This window comes from Rhinolophus hipposideros, assembly GCF_964194185.1.
Source record: "Rhinolophus hipposideros genome assembly, chromosome: 4".
NCBI classification, from domain to species: domain Eukaryota; kingdom Metazoa; phylum Chordata; class Mammalia; order Chiroptera; family Rhinolophidae; genus Rhinolophus; species Rhinolophus hipposideros.
The window spans coordinates 53,429,451-53,452,474 of record NC_138050.1 but is presented as its reverse complement, the minus strand read 5'-3'; the positions used below and the strand labels follow the sequence as shown (position 1 = coordinate 53,452,474).

Genomic DNA, 23,024 nt, shown 5'->3' with positions numbered 1-23,024 from the left:
GACGGTGCCAAGACGCATTGGCATTAACTAAACCTAACTGAATAACCCTTCACTTCCATTAGTTTCCCCACATATTTACCTCCCCCTAGAATCCCAAACATTGTTATTTTTGTCTTATCACTTGTCCACAATTTGCCTTTTGTTAAAATGATGTATGAACCTTTTACACCCTAAATGGATCACTTCTTTGGGTCTTCATTTATTTTCTATGAAGGCCTTCCTTTATGAAAATACTAACAAATATAATTTGTATGTCTTTTCTCCTGTTAATCTGTCTTTCGTCAGTCTAATTCATAGGCCCCTACCCTAAGAATGGAAATGGAAAAGATTTTCCAATGGAAAAGATTTTTTCCTCTCTTACACCATCCACCAAGGATAACTGAGAAGTAAGGACTCATCTAGCCAAGAGGCTAAATTCCTGAGGTTGATGGAGGCTGTGTTTTAGGTATAGAGGATATCCATGAAATGAGGTTCCCTGGCTTTCAATGAGGTGACATCACATGGCCACCCTTCCAGGAGGTTTCTCTAATTTTATTTTGGAGAAAAACTTCAATTTCAAAAATATATAAGGGAGGTATTTGTCTTAATATCATTTGGGACCTGCTTCACATAAATCCTAGGTCATTGACAACCCCCAAGCCCATTATTGTTCCTCTTAGAGGATTTTAAAACAAGATATAAAAGGTGCAAATTAAATAAAAGATAAAATATAAGCAAATGTATTCCTAGATCAAATACCCATTTCTAGAGCTGACAGAAACATTAAAATTTATCTAATCCAAATATTTGAATTTTTGGTGATGAAAACTCTACAACCCCAATTCTCAAAGCTATTTCTGGGGTTAGAAATGTCATCTCCAGACTCAACCTAGACTTTTCCCCTCCATGTTATGATTATATAAAAGGTTTTTATGGACAATGTTGACAATGAGTTGGCGGCCCGCTTCCGGTCGCGGCGCTGAGACGGACCGGAGCCCGGAAGTCCGCCAGACTAGTTCCGGCGGGGGCGGCCGGGAGCCCGGAAGTGCGCTGATGGCTGTCGGTCCTTGCTGGGGGGCAGCCCGCGCCTGGCCGCGAGGTAAGACCGGTACCGGACTTCCCGGACATGGCCCCTCGGGCGGGCGTCGGGGCTGCGGCCGCCGGCGCAGCCGTTGTGGCCCTGCTCGCGGCCGCGCTCGCGCTGTACGGGCCGCCGCTGGACGCAGGTACCCGTCCCCGGGCTGCCTGTCCGGGCCGCGCGCGGCCACAGTAATCGCTGCCGTTTTAATCGTGACCCTTTGTTTGCAGGCGCGATAGGTCCGCGTGTGTGGAGGAGTCGGGGAGGGGTTCCTCAGCGCCTGCTCCCCGCTGGAAGCTCACCGGCAGCACGGCGGCGTCGAGGCACCAGTTCCTGCCGAGTTTTTATTGGTAGCCGCTGGTCGTAAACCCACACACTGATTAGTCGGCGAGCTTTCTCTGAGGTTACTCGAGGGGTCATTATTCCTCCGACCGACCGGACTTGTACCGGACAGCGGCCGCTCTGCGTCTCCGACGTCCCGTCCTCGTGTTCGGGTGTCGGCGTTAACTTGCAGATTGCTTTTCAGGCGCTCCGACCCAGTTATGGTTCACACTAATTTAGAGCACGTCTGGCAGAAAGAAACATGGGTATCACGGAAAGTTGACAGTGGCAAGTGATTCTGGAAAAGAGCCCAATCCCAGGCTTAAGAAATCTGTGGGATGATCCAGCCTGCCTCCGCCCCGCTTTTTTGAAAACAAACACCAGACCAGTTTGACCCGTTGTTGCAGCCTCAGAAGTGTCCTGAAGACACAGTGACTTAATAGGGTACATTTTAAGTTTTCTCTCGTCCAGGCCGTTTTCTCCTGCAGAACGGGGATGTCTGTGTTTAGATAGTTCTGTGGCTGCGTGCAAACGGCGTGTGTCAGAAAGCCAGCTTCCACTGAGATTCAGTGTGAAGTAGGGAAATTGAGGGGACCTTTCTGGGGCCCTGTCGCTGACAGGCCTCGTAGGGGCCCGGGACAGAACACTGGTGAGCAGTGTGCATTTTACTTCGCATTCATCGAGCTCCAACTAAAAAATGAAAATGCTCTACTTCTCAACTGTAATTGTTTTTTCCCCTCCCGAATAGTTTCAGAAAGGATTTGAGAAGGATTAGACTTACCTTTTGGTTGGTGGGGGTGAATATTTGGTTAAAGAAAAATGATTTCTTTTACCTTAAAATAGCAGCATTTTAATAAAACGGTGTCTTCTGTCCCGGCTGATCCATTACGGACCGAGGCATCTTCACAGGTCTGTCTCTGTGCCTCAGTTTCTTTATTTGTAGAAGAAGGATAAACTATTACTGAGAGTGAATCAAGATGCCTTTAATTCGTCAAACATTTGTTGAGTGTCTTGTGTTGTGCCAGAATCTGTTTCAGTCAGTTGACGGTGGGGGTCCAACATGGAGACCTGCAGACCCTCTCTTCAAGCCACAGGTGGGAGCTGTACCACCTTCTGTGTAGGCGAAAGGTGGTGGGGTGGTTTTAGGGATATTTTGTGTGGGGCTGAGTGACGATGTCTGATAAACCCGAAACATAGTAAGGAACCCAGAACAACCCTTGAGTGAATGGTGAGTCTGGATTCTATCTTTACAATTTCTAGACTTTAAAAAGCAGCTGTATTTCTGTTCTGGGGAATTTGAAAGAGTGACCATTCTCTGATATTCTTGTATTGATCAGTCATGTTAAGCTGGATATGTTCACGTTTGAAACAAATACATGGCAAGCATTTTCATGACTGCATAGATTGTTCATCAGCAGTCAGTGATGCCGTCATTAAATCTGATTATAACAGCTCTGGTTCCTTTCATGCAGCTCATGAGGGAGCACTGGGAAACAGCATTTCACAGTAACTGTATGGTGAAAAGACAGTGGGATGTCTGGGAATTCGGAGTGTGGACTGGCGTTTGGGGAGCTGAGAATTTCGGGGGAGGGGGAGAGAGAGTGGGGTTGCTCTGCTAGCTCAGTGCCTTCTGCAGCCTGGCTCTGAGTTAGGGTGGGGGACAGTACTGCGGGTATGTCACTGGCTAAGAGGAGAGACGTCAGGAGCACAGGGATCAGCCAGTGGTACTGGTTGTTGCGCAAGCCTAGTTGTGCTTTTTCTTGGCCAAAGGTTTACAGTGCTTCTGTTTTGAGTTTTAATCCTGTGTTGGTTTGGAAGAAGGTGAAAGGTGTTTGGGTTGACAGTAATTAATATTCTCTTTACATTTTGAGATCTAAGCATCTGATATACAAGTATCAGCTAAGGGGGCATTTACTCATTAAAGAAAATTTCTTGAATACTTTTGTTGAATAAAAAGTAAAACTGTTAGAGTGTGATTAAAGATAAAGCTGGTTTACTGTATGGAGCTGAGCCAGTTTCTGATCTTCACTTGAACTTGTGACCCATGTCTAATTTTTCTCAGCTGCTCACTGGAAGGATAAAAATATTGGGCGCCTTGTTTTCAAGAAACGCCAATTCATATTAGCTGTTTAGAGACAATTCAAATGCCTTCGAACCTAATATATGTTCTATATTTAGAGTGCAATTTTGAGGTTTTTAATTAGTATCTAATTGAGTGTTGGAAATAGGACTGGAAAATTAAATTGGAAATAACATGAATCTGTCAGACTTGAATATGACAATGGAAGGTAACAAATGGAAGGTTGCTTTTCAGTTTGAAAGAAGAGACCTAATAAATTTAAGGGTAGATTGACATGAAATATTTGTAGTTTATTAATGATGCATTAAAAAAACTTTCTGAAAGATTAAATGGACTTCCAAAATGTCTGATACATTTAAAAAACAAACTTGGTATATACATGTTATTGTTGTGTTGTAATTTCTGAATATTATTTGCTTACAGAAATAAAATAATGAAACCATTGGATGAAAATCTGTGGCATTCATGTTAAGTCAGTTTGGGGAAGTATTTCGGTTAATGGGCTATTTTGTTTGATGTTTGCCATTCTCAGTGATTTCATTTTCTTTTTTTCAGTTTTAAAAAGAACATTTTCGCTGCATAAAGCACAAGCGATAAAGGATATGGAAAATACTCTTCAGTTGGTGAGAAATATTATACCTCCTCTAACTACCAAGAAGCACAAAGGGCAAGATGGAAGAATAGGCATCGTTGGAGGCAGCCAAGAGTAAGTGACATGGAAAATGTTTGTATGTAAACAATCAGCCTCTATTATCTGGCTGTCTACCTACCTATCAGCCATCCATTCGTTCATCTGTCTGTCTGGTTGGACCTCGGTAATCATTTCCAAATGTGGTCTGATATTATGACACTTGGTGTTTTTTAATCATGACCTTTTTGTTTGAATAGGAGAAACTCTCAGGGGCCCTGATTGAGCTCTTCAGTGGTGTATGTCAGTGTTAAGGTTTCGCCTGTAGTCAGGGAATGAGACTATTTTTTCTTATTCTGTACTTTTCTGAATTGACTAGACCCATACCATAAGCATATATTACTTTTGTAATGAGGATAAAAACACTCAACATCCGCGTGGTTTACTCTGTTAATTAAATAAAGATATTCCTGGAAGTCATTTATGAAATTTGACAGATCCCAGCTTTGTTTTAAGGCCTCTTCGCTCTTCTAGTTTTATATATTTTGCTGCTGTGTTGTTTGATACATACAGATTTATCATTTGTCCATGTTTGTAGATGATTCCTAATGCCTTCGAATTAAATTTGACCTTGGTTAGTATTTCTGTTTCTGCTTCCATTGTGTTTGCATGTATGTGCTCTTTGCCTAGTCCTATGTTTTTAATGGTTTATCTTATAGTTAGGTACATTTACCATAAATAATACGTAACGAGATTTTGTTTCTTTACCCAATATGACAGTGACTGCTCTTTTTAATAAGGGAAATAAACCGGTTCACATTTAGAGTCTACCTGATATACCTCTAAGATTTGTTATGTTTACACTTCATTTTACTCTGTGTTTCCATGTTGATTCATATAGACTGATTCTTTACAAGTGGGTAAATGGGTATATGGTATTCATTGTACAGATGGGCCATAATTTATTTAACCAGTTCCCTGTTGATAGGCAGTTGGTTACCTCTATTCTGTTTTTCAATTAACAATATGTCTGTAGGCATCTCCTGTGCACCCATGTAGTTATATCTGAGGAATCAATTCCTGGAAGAATTTGTACTGGAGCAGAGTACATAGACATTTAAAATGTTGATGAGCGTCGCGAATTGTTCTTCCCCCAGAATTGCACTAGTGTGTGCTGCCACCAACAGGCACCTGTTCCCCTCACGTCCTGTGGGTATTCACAGCCTTTACTTGTCCAGTAGGCAGCCTGTTTTGTGTTATTTTAGCGTGTTTCTTTTGTTAATGGGACTCGTATTCATGTTGTGGGGTGAGAGAGAGAGAATGCGTGTGTGTGTGTGTGTGTGTGTGTGTGTGTGTGTGTGTGTGTGTCTTGCATGCCTTGTCCTTTGGCATTTCTGGTGTGTTGGTGGCGCTGCTCTGTAGAGCGCACTACGCATGTTCCCCGGGTTGTTTTGCATGGGCTAGCCAAACTTCACTGCTTAGAATTGACATAAAAGTGCAGTCACCATCTGATGCCAAGCTCAAGAGTTTTCCTTTTGTGCTTGAAATCATCTTAAAAGTGGAGTTCCAGTCGTTGTAGACCCATAGGATGGGAACCAGCGGGAAGTGTGAGAGTCTCTTCTTGTTTGGCCTCGGTGTCTGTTTGGCCCCAGATCAAGATGACCATTGCGTCTGCTTACTCTTGCCCTCGGGGAATGGGTCCTGCTCCACGTACTGTCCAGTGTGGGCTTCCCTGGCCTGTGGTCACCTCAGGCACACTCTCTCCTGGCAGACACCTTCAGGAAACTCACCGTCTTCTTAAACCTTCCAATTTTGGGTTTTTCTCTGTAACATAAATCCCCATCTTCATTGCTAACAAAAACCCGTATTGTTTAGATGGTGTTGCATTTTCTTGTATTTGTAGATGTGTGCATTTCTGGTAAGGTACTTTTTATATCTACGACGATTAATTTAGAGAGAAGTGTCATCTATAATTCCTAATATAGAAAAATGCTATTTCTTTTTTTTCAGTGATAGAAATCTGGCAACCTTGCTGAACTGTTATACTAGGAGATTAATTTCTCAACAGGTTTGTTGAGGTCTAGTTGATACACAGTAAATTGTAGATATTTAAAATGTACAATTTAATAAAGTTCAACATATGTATGAATTCTTAAAACTATCACCTCAAGCTTTCAATTTGAACATACCCATGACAGGGATCCCGCTGTAACGGGGAGCCAGAATTTGCCTCTACTGACATAGTACAAAGGTCTTTGGTAAAAGACTGACTTTTCTGGTTTGTTGAACATTTTCTGAGCACCTCCTTGGGGTTTTGGGCCCAGTGCTGGGCGCTTCATCTCTATATAGTTTATTGATAAACCTGGTGTGCTTCCCTCATTCTCAGAAGTGTTTGACTGTAAGTGTCTTCTTTTCAGGTACACTGGAGCCCCCTATTTTGCAGCAATCTCAGCTCTCAAAGTGGTATGTTTACTTACAGCTTCTTTATTAGGATTTTTCTAGTAAGGAATTGGGTTATTTAAATATGATTAAAACAAATGTTTTCCAATAAAAATCTAACACCTTCAGGATAAGAGAAACACCTTTAAATGTATCCTGACCTCTTGTGCAGTGACAAAATAACTTGGATTGGAACTCATTTTTTTAAACTGAAGTTTTATGAGAATTGTACTTGACCAAAGTGACCTTGGGATGCCTTTTCAGTCCTAGCTTAAGCGGATGACATATTTTGACCGTGGCAGTTGCTGCTGCCTTTTGATTATGTCCTGACCACCCTGTGGGCAGTTAATGTGAAGTGTGCTGCTTGCTTCCTGTGAAGCCCCGAGGTGGGACAGCCTGCACTGGTCTGGAGGACCTGCCTCTTAGGTGGCAGCAAAGGTCACCTTTATTTCCAGGCCTTTTCTTCTGTTACGCCTTCTGCTTCTAAACCTCCTAGCTGTAACTTAACTGCTACAGTTGGATATTTTTCTTTCACGGGTAGTGCTATGTACTGTGAATGGTTGAACACCACATATCTAGTGAGTGGCTCTTGCTGAAACCACTTTGGGTATCTTTTGAGCGAGTCCCACGTTAAGTGAGCCTCTTGTACTCATTTCTTAGGGTGCAGATTTATCCCACGTGTTCTGTACCCGAGAGGCCGCACCTGTGATCAAGTCGTACAGCCCGGAGCTGATTGTTCACCCTGTTCTGTGAGTGGGGCCGCATGTGGGGTGTTTCCTTGCAGCGACTCTCCTTGGTTGTGTGGTGTCTTCACATGGACTCTGCGAGCCTGTGTTAAGGAGCTTGGTATGGGCCTTGGTAGCTAGGTGGTTTCAGGAGAAAGGAGAACACTCTAATGAGCCCATTGTCTGCCGTCAGAAGAAGACAGACAGCCATGTGCAACAGCGTGGGATGAGGTCTGAGCACCAGGCTGTCACGCCCAGGACGAGCCCCTCTGGCCTGTCGAAAATGGCTGGGGTTCTTAGGCCCAGGAGAGGTCTGTGGACAGGGCGCAGGTGGCAGGGATGAGGGCGTCAGTTGGTGACAAACGCTTCACTCATTCCGCAGATTCCTGGGCCCCACGTGGACAGCATCGAACTGAGCGGACAGAAACACCTGCTCCCGTGCAGCCTCTTTCTAGGACAGCTCTGTGCCCTAGAACTTTCTTCCATAATGAAAATTGTCTCCCCAATAAAATTAATTAAAAAAAAAAAAAAAAGAAAATTGTCTCCCTTACTGCTGTCCAGCACTGTGGCTGCTGAACACATATGGCTACTGAGCACTTAAAATATGGCCAGTGGAGCTCAGGAATAGCGTTTTTACTCTAAGTTTAAAAGCCACGTGTGGCTGTTATCTGTTGTATTGGGCAACACAGCTCCGGAGACGGACAAACAGGACAGTGTGTCAGAGGGTGAGAGGGAGTGACGCTGTGCATGCGCCGTGGGTGCAGTCTTAGTGGATGAGCGTGGGCAGTGGCGCAGAGTGGCATTCAAGTCAGGGTTTGAAGATGGGGAGGGAGCGCGTTCTGCAGACACGGGGAGGGCGGGGAGGCACGGAGGCCCTTCCGTACCCAGGGAAGAGCTGGTGCAAGAGCTCAAGCTGCGGGCGTTTTGGGAAACGCTCGGGGGTGCTCAGGATGGGTTGGGTTGACCAGAGAGTTTCGGAGCCAAGCTTTGCAGATTGTGAAGGTCATTGTAGGCTTTGGCTTTCTCATAAATGAGGAGGAGGCTGCTGACGCATTTGAGCAGGGCAGGGACAGGGCCCGGTTTATGTTTTAAAAGGCTCGTCTGGCTGCTCTGTTGAGAACATGCTCTTGGGACCCAAGATAGAAGCAGGGGTCCCACTAGGAGGCTATTGTAAGATCCTGGTGAGAGGTATGTGATGGGGTAGAAACAGGACTGGGTTAGATTCGGGGGACATTTGGCAGGTACAGCCCCAGGATCTGCTGACTGGTGGGATATGGTATTCAAAGAAAAGAGGGTCCTGAATGCCACCCAGGGCTTGGCCTGAGCAAATTATCAATTAATGACCTTGGGAAACTGGGGGAGCAGGTTTGGGTGGGGGGGGATGATCTCTAGTTGGGTTTTGGGCATGTGTGTAGTTGCCTCCTAGACATCCAAGCAGCTGTGACTGGATGTGACTGGAACGGGCGGTTAGGGAAGGTGTAAATCTGGGCGTTGGTAGTGTGTGCGTGGTGTTTAAAGACGACACAAGGCTGAGGACACACAGTGCGTGAAGCACCCGTTTAGGAGCAGATGGGTAGGAGCGCTGTCCTGGAGTTGACTGAAGAACTGTTAGCAGATTGTTCTAGAATGGCCCGTTTCCCTGTAGTCAGAGAAGAAGACTAGGAATGGGTGGTTGGATCTCACAGTATGGGATCGTCGGTGACTTCAACAAGGGCAGCTTGTGGGGGGCAAAGGGGAGCAAAGCCTTATAGAGTGGGTTCTAAGAGTCTGAGAAGTAAGATGATGAACAGGAAAGTGTTGTGGAAAAAACAACAAAATCCTGTACAGCTGTCAGGTCTTGTTCTAAAGAAGGGCACTCTTGATGTTCTAAAGGGACCGGTCGCAGAGGTCTCTTGGATGACTTCCCCAGTGTGTCTGATGTAGGGGACAGTCTGTGAGTGTGTGGAGTCTACGCTGCTGAACTCCCATGTGATGGAAAGAAGCTGGCAAAGATTATTTTGAAATTAGCCACAGTGTAGCTTATTCTAACATGTTTAAAATTTTTTTCATGAGTCTTGTTTTTTGTTGTTTTGTGTGTGTGTGTCATTCCTAGATGTGCACCATCTATTTCTTTTCCCCCTTCTTCCGCCCCCCCCCCACACACATAAACACACTCCGGTTCAAGCCATTGTTACTCAGTCTAGTTGTGTAGGACACAGCTCTCTGGCCCATGCTAGTATTTTGAGCCTTCATTAATAAACAAATAAATGCAATTTTAAGTAAAGTGTTCTGCCTTTCTTTTCCTTGTTTAGTGACAGCCCTGATGCCGTTCGTGAAGTGGAGAAGTGGCTGCCCCGACTGCATGCCCTGGTCGTGGGGCCTGGCCTAGGGAGAGATGACGTTCTTCTTGGAAATGTCAAGGTAATAGATAGAATTACTAAGCAGGTCTTTCCTGGGATGTCAGAACAGAAACCTTTTACTTTATCTTTTTAAATTACTGTTTAGTGTTCTGTGTGCTAATTTCATGAAATAATTAAGATGGATAAAATTTGGTTTGGGGGTTAGAGGAGGAACTAGGCAAAAAGGTGGTAATGAACTTAAAACTGGGCTGAAGGAATCTCTTTTTCACTCTTGGGGCACTGGTTTTTTTTCATACAGTCGCAGAAAGAAGTCACTGGAATTGCTCAGCTGTTTTATGCTGTCACCCTGGTGTTTATGTGTGTTGCATACTATGTGTTGGAAAGTCCAGCATCCGGACTGAGTAGTGTTAGCAGTGGCCAGGGTTTGGGTCAGCCTCGAGTTCCCCTTCCAGCACCATCTCCTTCCTGCTGGGGACCCTGGCAGCTTGCTCAGCTTCCTGGGCCTTGTGCCTTTTCTGTAAAGGGGTGATTGCACCCCCAGGGGTTACTGAGAGCCACGTTTTATAAAATGCTTTGCACAGTGCCCGGTTAGGCACAGTATACGCTACAGCAGGAACAGTCAGAGTCACTGTCACAGATGACCTGAGTGGGGGAGAGTATTTTTGAGAGTTTCTCTAACAACTACTTTCGCAGTAAGTTGTACATTTAGATAAAAGCACAAATGGTATTCTGTTGGTTCTAACTTTGTGTTGTCAGCGGGGTCCTCTTGAAAGCTCTGTTAGTCTGATTCTTAACCTGGTGCTTTTCCAACCTTCTTGATGTGCTCATTGGGTCTAGAAAACTCTGGCCCTCAGGCAGCACAAGACACTTGGTTGGTGGCTTGACTTCCGTTCCCTGCCATCCTTCTGAGGTAAAACCAGCAACACACAGCCTGGCCAGGCACTCGGTGATGCGGGGTGGGCACGAGACCCTGGGTCACCCTCATGTGCATATCTGCGTTCATTTACCTTTTCATTGATGATTTATGCTATTCTTTATTACTGAAAGTTCATTCTGTGCATGCCTTAATCTAAAAAACATGAAAGTAATTTTTTATCCTCAAAAAGTTGAAACAAATACCGCCAGAATTAGGGAAAACAAAGAGGACAGACTACATGGCAGCCCGTGTCTGTGTTCTCTGCCTGGCATTCTCCGACACTGCCAGGGTGTCATATCCTTTCCCCATTTAAAACATTGCTTGTCTTTTTATTATTGAGCTTTAAAATTCTTTGTATATTCTAAATACAATGCCTTTATGAGAGAGAGAATTTACAAATATTTTCTCTCATTCTGTGAGTTGTCTTTTCATTTCCTTGATGATATTAGGTTGGTGCAAAAGTAATTGCAGTTTAAAAGGTTAAAAATTGCAAAAACCTCATTACTTTTGCACCAACCTAATAGTTTGCAGCACAGATTTTTAATTTTGATAAAGTTCAGTTTATTTTTCTTTTGTCACTTATGCTTTTGGTGTCTTATCTGAGAAGGTTTTGTGCCTAACCCAAGATTTACTCCTATATATTAAGAGCTCCATTGTTTTAGCTCTTACATTTAGGTCTGTGGTCCATTTTAATTTTTGTGTAAGGAAGGGGCCCGATTTCATTCTTTTGCAAGTGGATATCCAATTGTTCCAGCACCATTTGTTCAAGATTCTTTTCCTCCAGTGAATTGTCTAGACATCCTTGTTGAAAATCAGTTGACATAAATGTAAGGCTTTATTTCTGGGTTCTCGTTTCTGTTCCTACAGCCGGTATAGCTGTCCTTGTGCCAGTACCACAGTCTTAATTACATTGGCTGTGCAGTAAGTTTTGAAGTGGGAAATTGTGAAGCCCTCAAACTTTTTTCTTTTCAAGATTGTTTTGGCTATTCTGGGTCCTATGCATTTCCATGTTGAGTTCCTTACTTTTTATATTTACTTACATTACATATTTTATGTTTGTTACATTATATTCTATTATATCATAAATTAATTTTAATCTTTTAAATATTTTAGTAGCTACATCATAGTATACAATAGTGTATTTAACGAGTTCATTTAGGCTGTTTCCAGCTTTTCTTATTATATTCGACATTCGTGATATCTTGAACATTTCTGTATACATACGTACTTGTCCATTTCTTTTGGGTAGTTTCTTTAGGATAAATTTCTACAAGGCGTGCTGCTGAATCTATATAGCAGAGCTATAGCAGTTTACTGTGCCACCAGCAGGCTGCCCTGGCCAGGACTCTGCTGTGGGGTGCTGTCATTCCTTCTCACTTCCGCCTGGTCTCTTACGGGGGGCATGCTCCTCGTTTTGTTTTAGGTGTGTCTTATTGGAGACAAAGCACTGCTTCTCAGCAATCCTCCAAACTTTTCTGATCTGGGTGTAGATTGTTCATTTCTGTGTCATTCTTATTTTAGATTAGATTATTAATAGATGGTGGGTGAAGCTGCCATTTTGGAGAGTGTCATGATGATAGCAGCAGCCGGTCTCACTTGGAGCTGTTGCCTTGTTATAAGTGTGTATTCGTGGCCCGACTGCTGCTGACATCAGCCATCCTTGCAAATGCAGTTTAAGTGCACTGTGCACTTCATACGAATCCTCTGAGTGATGGAAGCAAATCAGTCCCTTACATGGGTGACTTTGATGCGTGATTCTGTGTAGTGCTCTTAACCATGCCAGGAAACCCATGTTTTGTGATGTTACGTTATTCAAATACTGGCCATTGTGTTGACTCACATTTCCCAGTGTTTGACTATTCACTTTAGGCTGTGCTTTGTAAGAACTTTAAGAGGGAAAGTACAAAGAGACCAAGGTGCTAGATGAAGGCAAACACTGCAACACGAAACCAGAGATTGAAAAATCTGAATTGGCAAGAGCCAAGTCAGTTTTAACAATAAAGCCAAACTAAAGGCAAGCAGAGTATCTTCATTGTTAAAGAAGGTAATAAGCTTCCACGAAGCGCCCATACCCTGACCCTCATTTGAAGGGGCTTTTGGAAACACTCCCAGAGCTCTGACGGTGTCAGCAAAGGACCACTGAGCTGGTCGGTCAGGCAGGGCGCTTTGTGGGCTTTCACATTGCATTTTCAGAATGGTAACTTAGTTAAATATATGTGGATTTATCTTTTAATGTTGTAAGTTATTTCTGCTTACCATTTATGTTGGTTTTGTTATTCTCTTTTAATGTTTTCTATTATCAAGTGTCTGTATCAGGTAGAGATCATTTTTACATGCTATTGTAATATACTAGGGGAGCCAAAAAATGTATACATTTTAAGAGATGTTGTCTGTGTATTACTTTTCAAAGTTGAGTTGAATTACAGTAGCAATGTGTAGTATGACGTTTGCTCAAAAGGTGGCGTTAATCAAAGGAATGCTAGTGTCATTCATTGTATTACAATTTTAATAGTTTTTTTCCTTAAAATGTGTATACGCTTTTTTGGCACTCTGTATCTGTATAATCTTATGCTGGTTTGTAATAATAAGCAACCGTATGTTGATTTTATATATATATATATATATATATATATGTAAATATTTATGTGTATATATATTTCATTATTTTGCTAATATGTATATTATGTATATATGTATATATATATTTGTATATATATGCATATACATATTTCATTCTTTTGCTAATATGTATATTAGCAAAAAAATCTCTAAAACTTAGTATAACCTTTTCAGAGAGAAGTGATTTTGTTTATTAATATGGTCACTCATTTTTTTAAAAACAAAGTGTTATGAAAAATACATAAAAGCTGATGATATGGGGAATTCCTAAGACGTTAGATTTTTTAACTCTCATCGTGAGGATTAGTATCTATGGGAAATTTGGAGACACTAGCTTGGGGTAGGGCTTCCTGGGTTAACCTGGGACTCAGTGCTGGTCATGTCGCCCATGGGCTTATGTTTTCAGTTTCCTGTCCTCTGCCTCACAAAGGGACTCTGTTGGTCCATTTGCATTTTTCATTTGTTTTATGCATTTACTTTTATTATTTTCTATTTGTTGATGAGCTGATGTGGAAATTCAAGGAATTGCTCCGTTTTCTTTTGTCTGATAGGTGACGGCTTTTCCTTTTCTCACAGGGCATTTTAGAAGCGTCAAAGGCCAGAGGTGTCCCCATCATCATTGATGCAGTGAGTGTGGCCTCTCCTCTCCTGTCCCCTCCGTACAGCCAAGCCCCCGAGATCGTGCAGTAAACGGGAGTCCTTGTTCTGTGCAGGACGGCCTGTGGCTGATCACTCAGCAGCTGACCCTCATCCAAGGCTACCGGAAGGCCATTCTCACTCCCAACCACGTGGAGTTCAGCAGACTCTCTGAAGCTGTGGTGAGTACTGACCACGAGAGACCAGGCGCACGTCCTCCACATCCTGAGGAGGGGTGGGCGACACGCTGTGCAGGGCTGTGCCCACTGGTCCCGCGGGTGCATGTGCAGGGACAGAATGCAGATGGCGGGCAAGCAGATGCATGCTTTTCTAGGGTGCACATTCGTTTACATGCCAACGGTGGTTTGGGTTTTATTTGTTTTTGGTGGCTTATGGGATGGGCATCTTCCAGTCGGTGCGTTTTTGATGGGATGAAAGGTAGGCTCCGGGGTCACCCAGCCCCTCCCACTGTGTATTCTGTGAGGGTCACTCCATTGCTGTCCTGCGTTACCTATAGGCTGTGCAATGTGGGTAACGATGGCATCTGCCTCATAGGATCTGTGAGGATGAGATGAAGTAATGTGTGTACATCCACGAGTCCTTACACACCAAGCGCAGATACTAGTGCATTATCATTCGAAGTTCCTCACTTCTGCCAACTTGAAAAGCCCAGCCGTGAGCAGTGTGCTTTACCTTTGACAAGGCAGGAGACAGGCACCAGAGCAGTGTTTGTGCCTCAGCCCTGGAGGACTTGCTGTCCATGATGCCTTGGGCCTCCTTCCACCTGGTAGATGGAGTGCCCGTGTCTGTGGGGTTGGGGGGGAGTGGGGCAGCACTCAGCCGTCAGGTGCCTGGGGGATCCCCTTAGAGGATCAGGATGGATGGGGCCACTGTGTCCCATCCAGTGAACTGTGTTCACTGTGTCCACATTTGTGAGCTCGTTTCACGTGTCTGATGACAGCGTGTCTGTCTGTGGTGTCCTATGTCATAGCTGAGAGACCCTGTGGACAGCAGTGATCGCCGTGGAGCTGTGCTGAGGCTCAGCCAGGCCCTGGGGAATGTGACCGTGGTCCAGAAAGGGGAGCAGGATGTGATCTCCGATGGCGAACAGGGTGAGTGGCCTTGGGCTTCACACCACGTGAAGCCAGCCAGTGTGGCCATGCTGGGCACAAGCCCAAAGAAAACCGCATTCACGCGTGGTACATGGTCACTCGTGGCTCACACACTCATGCATCATGTGCATCATGTGTGTCCACACAGGGTCTTCCTGATGAGTCTGTTAAACACAACTTCTTCCAAGTCCAGTTTTATTTCCCACTGTTCTGCAAAGGGAAGCGACAGGCATGAGTGCTGGTCCTAGGTGATTCCAGGTGCAGAGGCTAAAGCTCCGTGAAGGCTCTTAGGCAGCAGCCCCGGGGAAGGTGCTGTAACAGCAGGTGTTGCTCCAGGGTCCTGCACCTGCCGCCTCCATCTTGCTTACAGCATAACTGCAATTATGTGAATATTTTACTACATCTTGTCCTATTTTATAAAAATGACCGGAAAGTGAAGAAGTCCTAGGAGCTGACACTAGTGGTGAGACTCCCCAGGTGCTTCCTGTGGCGGCTCTTCCAGTTGTTCGCCCGTGGGAGCCTGTGGTCTGCTGCGTGAGGGCAAACGGGGGTGTGGGCGGAGACGCAGCGTCAGCACTTGCTCGGGGCTACGCAGTGAGGCCCCTAACCAGAGACTGTACATCCCTAACTCGCTCAAAACAAATGCTCCCTTAAAAATCTGATCCAGAGGCAAAAGGCACCCCAGTTTTCTTAGACTTGAATACAAAGAACCGTCGCCTCAGTGTAGAGTTGCTGACTAGGTCATGGCACAGAAGGCGTCCTTAGTTACGTGTGCGCTCACACACTCACTTTGTCTCACATGCTGGGCAGGAAACGCAGTGTTGTCAGGGATCCTAAAACCTTTGGTTTCTTTAATTGCTGGAAGGTGCTCCGGACTAACACATTCAGAGCACGTAACAACCTGTTTGCAATATATTTTCCAAAGAAATAGAAATTTCTCCTGGTACAGCATAAATGAAGTCCTGATGACTACCGACGTGTGATGTCCACTCGGGACACTAGCACTGTGCGCGTCTCCTTGAAGGTGCATTCGCGTGAGACGCCCTGGTGGGCGTGGGCTTAGGAGCCCGCAGGCCTGCGGCCGGCGTGTGCTATGCCACTGTGCTCTTCTCTGATCTCTGTTCCCACAGATCCCTCGGCGGCTGAGTCCTAATGTCTCCACTGATCACCATGCTAAACAGGTGGTTCTGGAGCAGTGCGAGCTCTGCCTGCCTTGGTTTCCTCTCCTGTGGAGGAGACGCTTCCTTGTTAGAACAAATGAGGAAGCACCATGGATGACCTGGAGTACCCTGAGAGCAGACGAGCCACCCACTCTAACGCCTGTCTTGCTTTATCTGCAGTGCTTGAGTGCAGCCAGCCGGGCAGTAACCGCAGGTGTGGTGGGCAAGGAGACCTCCTCGTGGGCTCCCTGGGCGTCCTGGTGCACTGGGCGCTCCACACCGGACCTGAGAAAACAAATGGGTATGGCCACATCTTCACCTGTCCTACTGGGAAATTTTCTTAACTACGTAAGCTATTTTAGTAGCGCATACATTTCATAAGTAACTGCTTGGAAACATTCCAAATGAAACACTGGTGTTAGTGATGTGGAAGAAATCCCAGCACAGGGGCTGATCCCAGAACGTTTGCCTGGGGAGCTTTTACACTGTAAACTGTCAGGGCCTCCCCATTAGTCGATGCCGACAGGCTCTGGAGCTTCCTAGCTTTTAAAGCCCTCCAGTTAACTCGAATGTGCAGCCAAGTTTGAGAACACTGTTCTAGAAGGTCTGATGCGTACGCTCTGTAAAACAAAACATTAAACTAGAAAACATGCAGGCGGCGTAGAGCTTACAGTGAATGGTATCCTGAAAGATGTGAGTTTCCTTTCAGCAGCAGCAGAATTCTAAGCGTGGGCTTTGACACCATCATGGTGACAGTGATGGCTGCCCATGCCGGGGTGGGATGTCCCGGGATGGGGGCCCTGTCCGACACCAGGTAAAGCATGTTGGGCCCATGAGGTTGCAGCACACCAGGCAGGCAGGGAGCACCCAGCTGGGCATATGCACATGGAAAGGAGGGGTGCTATAGCGGGAGTCTAGTAATGGTGAAGCCCCTGTGTTCTTAGATCTGAATATTCGCTCACATCCTGGGCACTAAAGAGCACTTTAAACTAGAACCAGTAAGTCCTGGTCTGGTGTTCACTAGGGCAAAATTGCTGTGTTCTAACCTTTCTCCAGATAGATAGGTATTTTTTATATGATTCTCTTTTGTTAGGGAATATCAATATCGGGATTAATGGTTATTGTAACTGGAATAAAGCTATTATGCCTCAACGGCGTATCAGCCTCGAAATTGCCCATTTGAGGTTTCAGGGCAGAAACAGGAAGGAAATCAGAGCCTTTGGTGGCTTCCGGCCCCTGGTGTCTGATGCAGCCATGGAGGCAAGGACTTCCCGCGTCCAGCAGCACCTTGCTAATGCCTCTGCCCTCCAGTTTCAGCCCTTTCCTCGTGGCTGCCTTCGGCGCATGTGCCCTCACAAGGCAGTGCAACCACCAAGCCTTCCAGAAGCACGGCCGCTCCACCACCACCACTGACATGATCGCAGAAATTGGACCTGCATTCAACAGACTCTTCGAAACCTGAGCCAGTGCAAACAGGAAGTGGGCACCATGGTGGAAGATTGCATTCATAATGGGAAAAGGCACGTCTAGGATGCATGATGGATCAACGTAGAGAATTTAAGAATGCAGCAATTTTGGTTAAACTAATAAGCAGTTTGAGATGTTACAATGACTCTAAACAAAGTATTCCTGAACTTTTCTTAGCTTCTCAGCAAAAACTGAGAAAAAAATGAAAAATCACTTAAGAATGAGAAAGTCTGACCAGCTCAACTGAATTTGTGGGCTTGTTCCAAGATTAGTCTCTGAGCTTATGTCTTCTCATTCTCTCTACTGACGCACTTCCTGCTCCTTTCATTTATGCCATATGTTCCCCATTTTAGATGGTCCTCTCAGAGGGAGCCAGTCGGTCATTTCCAAATGTCTGTGTGAATGATGTGTTTTTCTTTTTTCAATTGAGACCCACCAAAGGATGGGGTGGGCATTCATTCTTTAGCTCATTTTTGTTTTTCAAATAGTGATTTATGTTGAAAAGGTCTGGGCAGAAATACTAAGCATCGGTTATTTTGATTAATTGGTTAAAGTATTCAGAATAGTCAGTGATCATTTTGACCTTGGAAATCCTTTTGGAGGTGCTGTGGGAAAGTCAGAAGGAAACTTAATGGAACACTGATACCTGAATGCACAGGTGGGGCCTCTTGTGTCTTCTACTTCTCCATGTCTGCACACAAGTGCGTGTGCTGGCTGACGAGGCCCAGCAGAGCGTGCACGAGTGGAGAAACACCCGAGTGTCACCGTGCTGTTCCTCAGCCCATCAGTGTGCCCTCTTGGGTGGAAAGCTTCGGGATGCTGGGTGCAGTGGGAGCTGCACCAAGGAGACCCTGGAAGGACTGAGCTTCGGGTCATGCCTGCTTCCCACGTACAACGGCCGTCCTTGTGGCTTCTCAGGAAGATTCAGATTCCATTAAAGAAGGTGATTCTCTGAAATTGTAGTAAATGAAGATTTTTCTTGTCTTGTTAGCCTCTGGTTCATTTGGTTGTCTGTGTGGAGGGTTGTACGGATGGTTTTCTTAGTGGCCTGAGTGTTACTTGTTTTCGGTCGTCATTTCTCTGTGGCGTTTGGTTCCTAGTGCATTATTTGAGTGCACTCTTACTGTTTAATAATGTCTTCTACAAAGGCAAGACCTGTCTGGTCCCTTTAAAAGTCTGCCTCCCCTTCTGGTCGCTGTTGGTGAAGCCTGGTGCTTCAGACACCTCACCCCAGACGGTCCTACTTTCTTGAAACTGGCCATGAACTTTTAAGATTTCTTTTAAAATATTTGTAACTTATTTCACATCTAACTCGAGAAGCCTCACTACTTATATGAATTTTCCATAAAAACTGTCATGGACATTTTTCTTTTGGAGTATTACATCTAAATCCTTGTAACTATTAAAAGGCAGACCTGTTTTATTTCAATGTAGAGTTTTACATTTTTTCTTAAACAGCCAGAACCCATCTTTCAACTTTCCTAAGTTGAAGATATTGTCAGGTACTAGGGAGATAAAAATATTTAAGTTTTTTATGTATCTAAAGTGTTTTTGAGCAGGGCCTACCAATATTGTTAAAATGAAGTAATTTGAAGAATAATGAAATGTTGCTATTTCACTATAAAGAGAATAAAACTTATTAGTCATAGGAACTATTCCTATGTTGGTTGTTAAGTTTTTGCTCTGAATAAGTACAAAATCCCTTTGCTTAGAAACGAGACAGGAGGCATACCTACCATGTTTCCCCAAAAATAAGACCTAGCCGGACAATCAGCTCTAATGTGTTTTTTAGAGCAAAAATTAATGTAAGACCTGGTCTTATTTTACTGTAATATAAGACCGGGTCTTTTATATAAGACCGGATCTTAGGTTAATTTTTGCTCTAAAAGACACATTAGAGCTGATTGTCCAGCTAGGTCTTATTTTTGGGGAAACAGTAAGTAGCCAGGGACCAGTATTTTTACATGAAATTAGCCATTGCTTCCTTGTTCTTTTACAAACCTGTGTGTACTCACTAGCTCCAGCTAAGGACACTCTCTTACTGGGGGCTTTCCTGAGACCAGGACAGCAGCATGGAAGTACTGGGCAGGCAGCTTAAGTGTCTGGCCATCAGGGGACAGTCTGCTCGCCAGTACTGAATCGACCCTGTTTGGATGTGTCCTTGTAAGGGACCTATTTGCCATCGGACGCCTTCCCTCTGCCATGGACTGATTGGGTCACTTTTAGCAAGTTAGCTTCTGAATGGGTTTCCTTATATGTAGAATAGGAACACCAGTGCCTTTCAGGGTCATGAAGGTCAGTGACAACGGCCACCAAGCCTTCCTCAGCTATGCCTAGCGTGTGCTTGCTTACCTCCTGCCTGAAGCTGTACCTGGCCAGGCCCTGAGCGGTGGGGGAAGCAGCAAGAGGGTCACCTGCGTCCTGCTGGCTCACTGAGCAGCGGTAGCTCCCCCACCTGCAGCAGAAAGGCAAGGGAACCGAGAGCAAGGCTGCCAGCGACCTGGGCCCAGGTGGTCCACCGAGTGCCTCCCACACGCTTGGCCACGTGTACCACACCTGTGACCTGCTCTCAGCCCTGCCATCCAGGCTGCGCCACAGGTCACGACCGTCTCCATTCCAGCACTTGAGTCACAGGCTGCTTGCTCCTGCTTTAGAGCAGGCCGCACGGCCACATCGCCCCAAGGTCCCACCAGAAAAGGGGTGTCCTGGCGGCTGCTGCCCTGTTCGCCCCATTTGCAGGTCCCACCTGCCCTTCCCAGACTTGCAGCCTGGGCTCCAGGCTCAGTCCTCCCCGGCCCAGTGACCGGGCCCGGCTGGCGCGCATCACGAATGATGTTGGCTGATTTTACTAAACTGCACTTGTGTCTGTGCCCTTGGTACTATAAAGAAATCCATTTTTTAGGCATAGTTACTAATACAATGGGACGGTATCAGTTTGACTTATTTTAATGTTAACTAAACAGCCACAAAAGAAACTTTAATATAAAGCTTCTATCATGACATAAGCAAGCGCGCACTGTGAGCCTGCGGTTCCCGCTTCACGTGTCCTCAGCTCCCGGGTTTGTGGTCGTCTCCCTCCGATCCAGCAGTTCCCATGTGGACGTGCTGCTCCTGTCCTGGGGGGAGGAAGGTCCGGCTGAGCAGCCTCACTTGGCTCAAGTGGTAAATGGACGCGCTAGTCAGGGCTCAGGAACGGGAGCCACTGCCCTGCCTGCCCTGGTGCTTCCACGGGTCCGGCTGGGCTCCACTGCAGGCAGCAGCTGGACACAGGCGGGAGCACTGCCGGGCCGGGCAGGGCTGCTTCCACCCCCGGCCTCGTGTACACTGCCCCCGCTTCCTCAGTGTCCCACCGGCTCTGACTCCAGCCCCCACTTGGTCCCGGGGTGGGTTTCTGTGCTCACAAGCGGCATCAGCATGTCTGAGCTCTGACTGTTCCGTGTGCGTGATTTACACGCACCTCGGGGTGGTCATTCCCATTGTCACTGGGCCTCAGCAGCATGGCTCACCTTAATCCTGATGCCGTGGGCAGCAAGGTCCTTCCGCACGGTGTCGCATGCCTCCAGTAGGGGCTGCCTCTCCAGCAGCTGCTGCCGCCGGGCCTCCCTGCTGGCCTCTCCTGTGGCCAGGGCGAACTGCCGGACCTTGAGCCGGAATCGGACCAGCTCCTCCACCACGCTGTGCAGAGTGGCCGAGCTGCTGTCCCCTGAAACAAACTACACCCAGGCGCCGCTGTGACCAGAGGCCCTGGCAGCAGCCCAGCCAGCCAGCCTGGCTGATGGGCCCGGGGAGCTCTGTGCCAAGCCCCTCCTGCACGTGTCCTCCCCAAAGCTCTGAGGGGAACTTGCAGCCAGCTGTTCTCACTGGCCTGGGGAGAGAGGCTGGAGGAGCCGAGCTGTGGGCAAGTCTCCCCTTTCCTCTCCTGAATGTCTGTCATCCAGGCAGAGCTCCCTGACACCACCCAGGGCTCCCAGCACAGGCCTTGGAGTAATCTCGGGTGAGGCCGAGGGTTGGCTCGGGAGCCCTCCTGCCTCCAATCCTGGACTAACCCCAACAAGCTGGGAGCCGCCGCTCCACAGATGTGCTCACATCTAAAGATGTTTCTTTATCATCTGGTCCACTAGGCAGCGTCTAGAAGTCTAAGCCGGACTAATGAAACGGACGGATGAAACCAAATCTTTTCATTCTAAACAAGAACATACAACAATGTAGACATCCCATACAGCTTGCACACAAGCACACGCACACACGTTTTCTCTGACTGATCGAGACCCCCAGTTTCAGTGCACAGCTGGAGAAAGTTCAACACGTCAGGTGGGGTTCTGACCCCTCCAAGTTCCCAGAAGTCCTCTCCTGTCTACAGTCTTCCTCCATAATGGAGATGGGAGCCCGTGGCTATTCGTGTTTCACGGGTGTAAAAGAAGAAACAACCCACAACAGTTTACAACTTGTGGGTCAAGCTTCTTAAACCTCACATGATCCTCAGTTATTGCTCTACAACAAGCCAGGAACAGGCCACTTCTGAGGGGCCTGATAAAAGATCATTCTTGTTATAAAAACCTGAGCCCAAAGTGGGCTCCGGTGTCAACCCCTGAGGCAGGGAGGTGAACGAGCTGTTTCTGACAAACACAAGACACAGCTTAGCCAATATGCCTTTTCTGACTCAGCAGCAGATTCTGCAGTCTCGTGCAAACACTTGGTCGCCGCAGACCAATAACTTGTGTGACCTGCTGACAGTTTCCGGACTGCCCAGGAAAGTCTATCGGGTAATCCATGTCGATCAAAACAAACTTGAAAATTATCCCAAAGACACTAAAGTCCAGACCTTTCCATGTTAAAAACATGTTCCCATAAAATGTTTTTACAAAAGGCCATTTTAGCCCTTTTGTTTGCCTGTCCTGAACAGTCCTAAAGCTGTTGGGTGCACGGGCGTCAGAGCCCAAGGAGTGTCCATACAGAGGGCTGCCTGCTGGTGGGGGGGTCGTCCAGCCAGGGGTGGGGGCGTCAGAGCTGCAGCCTGTGAGGAGGGCGTCCCCACGGGAGGGATGGCTGCAGTGGGGGACCGTGCGTGGGGAGAATAACACCTAAGGAAATACGTGTAGGATACAGGAAGGCAGGTTCCTCACTATGAGAAAGGGCCTTCCATGTGGAAGGGGAGGAAAGCAGAAGGAACCCTTTGCTGGGGAACTGGGACTGACGTTGGTGACACCTCCTGGGTTTCAGTCAGTGTAGAGCAGAATGAACCTGGGCACCGTGTGCGCAGTATGCCCACACACATCTCCCGGTTCTGCCCCCCGAGGGCCCAGAACAGCCGTGGCCCAAACCCACCGAGCACATCCAGCACTGGGGTCCTCCCTCGTGAGCATCTTTCTCCACCAAGAGCAACCAGGCCGCTCGGAGAATGGCCGACTCCTGGCTTGGTGCAGGGAAAGCCCCGGACAACACCCAACAGCTGAAAACACCACGGGTCCTGCAGTGGACCCCTCTGCCATTCCCAGTAAAGGGCCTTACTGGGAGCCCGAGGGTCA

The 23,024-nt window shown here is 46.4% G+C and overlaps 2 protein-coding genes across 11 annotated transcripts in view; one reads left to right on the top strand and one right to left on the bottom strand.

Annotated features, from left to right (window-relative positions):
- The first annotated feature begins 993 nt into the window (after nt 1–993).
- NAXD (NAD(P)HX dehydratase) lies at nt 994–19,161 on the top strand. 6 transcript variants are annotated; one of them, XM_081045961.1, is made up of 11 exons: nt 994–1,078; nt 1,288–1,822; nt 4,014–4,164; nt 6,504–6,549; nt 7,186–7,274; nt 9,542–9,650; nt 13,701–13,751; nt 13,838–13,942; nt 14,752–14,872; nt 16,213–16,333; nt 17,344–19,161. In XM_081045961.1, the coding sequence occupies exons 3-11, from the start codon at nt 4,061–4,063 to the stop codon at nt 17,492–17,494; spliced, it is 897 nt and encodes a 298-aa protein (XP_080902087.1). In that variant the 5' UTR covers nt 994–1,078; nt 1,288–1,822; nt 4,014–4,060; the 3' UTR covers nt 17,495–19,161. The 6 variants fall into 6 exon arrangements, with proteins under 6 accessions (XP_080902087.1, XP_080902089.1, XP_080902085.1 ...); XM_081045959.1 differs by lacking the exon at nt 1,288–1,822 and having other exon boundaries at nt 1,000–1,078; XM_081045958.1 differs by lacking the exon at nt 1,288–1,822 and having other exon boundaries at nt 1,009–1,205.
- A 1,261-nt stretch (nt 19,162–20,422) lies between these two features.
- CARS2 (cysteinyl-tRNA synthetase 2, mitochondrial) overlaps nt 20,423–23,024 on the bottom strand; it is a 38,631-nt gene continuing 36,029 nt past the window's right edge. For 4 of the 5 annotated variants that reach the window (XM_081046109.1, XM_081046110.1, XM_081046113.1 and 1 more), the window contains 2 exons: nt 21,006–21,212; nt 20,431–20,615 (listed from right to left, as the gene is read on the bottom strand). In XM_081046109.1, the coding sequence (XP_080902235.1) occupies nt 20,477–20,615; nt 21,006–21,212 (346 nt within the window). In that variant the 3' untranslated portion in view covers nt 20,431–20,476. Of the gene's footprint in view, nt 20,616–21,005; nt 21,213–23,024 lie in introns of all 5 variants that reach the window. The other variant, XM_081046111.1, reaches the window with a different exon arrangement.

Bases quoted from the DNA above. Each gene is read 5' to 3' on its own strand.
- NAXD (XM_081045958.1), top strand. From the start codon at position 1,106: ATGGCCCCTCGGGCGGGCGTCGGGGCTGCGGCCGCCGGCGCAGCCGTT. The intron at 9,651-13,700 runs GTAATAGATAGA...CTTTTCTCACAG, and splicing joins TTCTTCTTGGAAATGTCAAG to GGCATTTTAGAAGCGTCAAA. The intron at 13,943-14,751 runs GTGAGTACTGAC...CCTATGTCATAG, and splicing joins GCAGACTCTCTGAAGCTGTG to CTGAGAGACCCTGTGGACAG.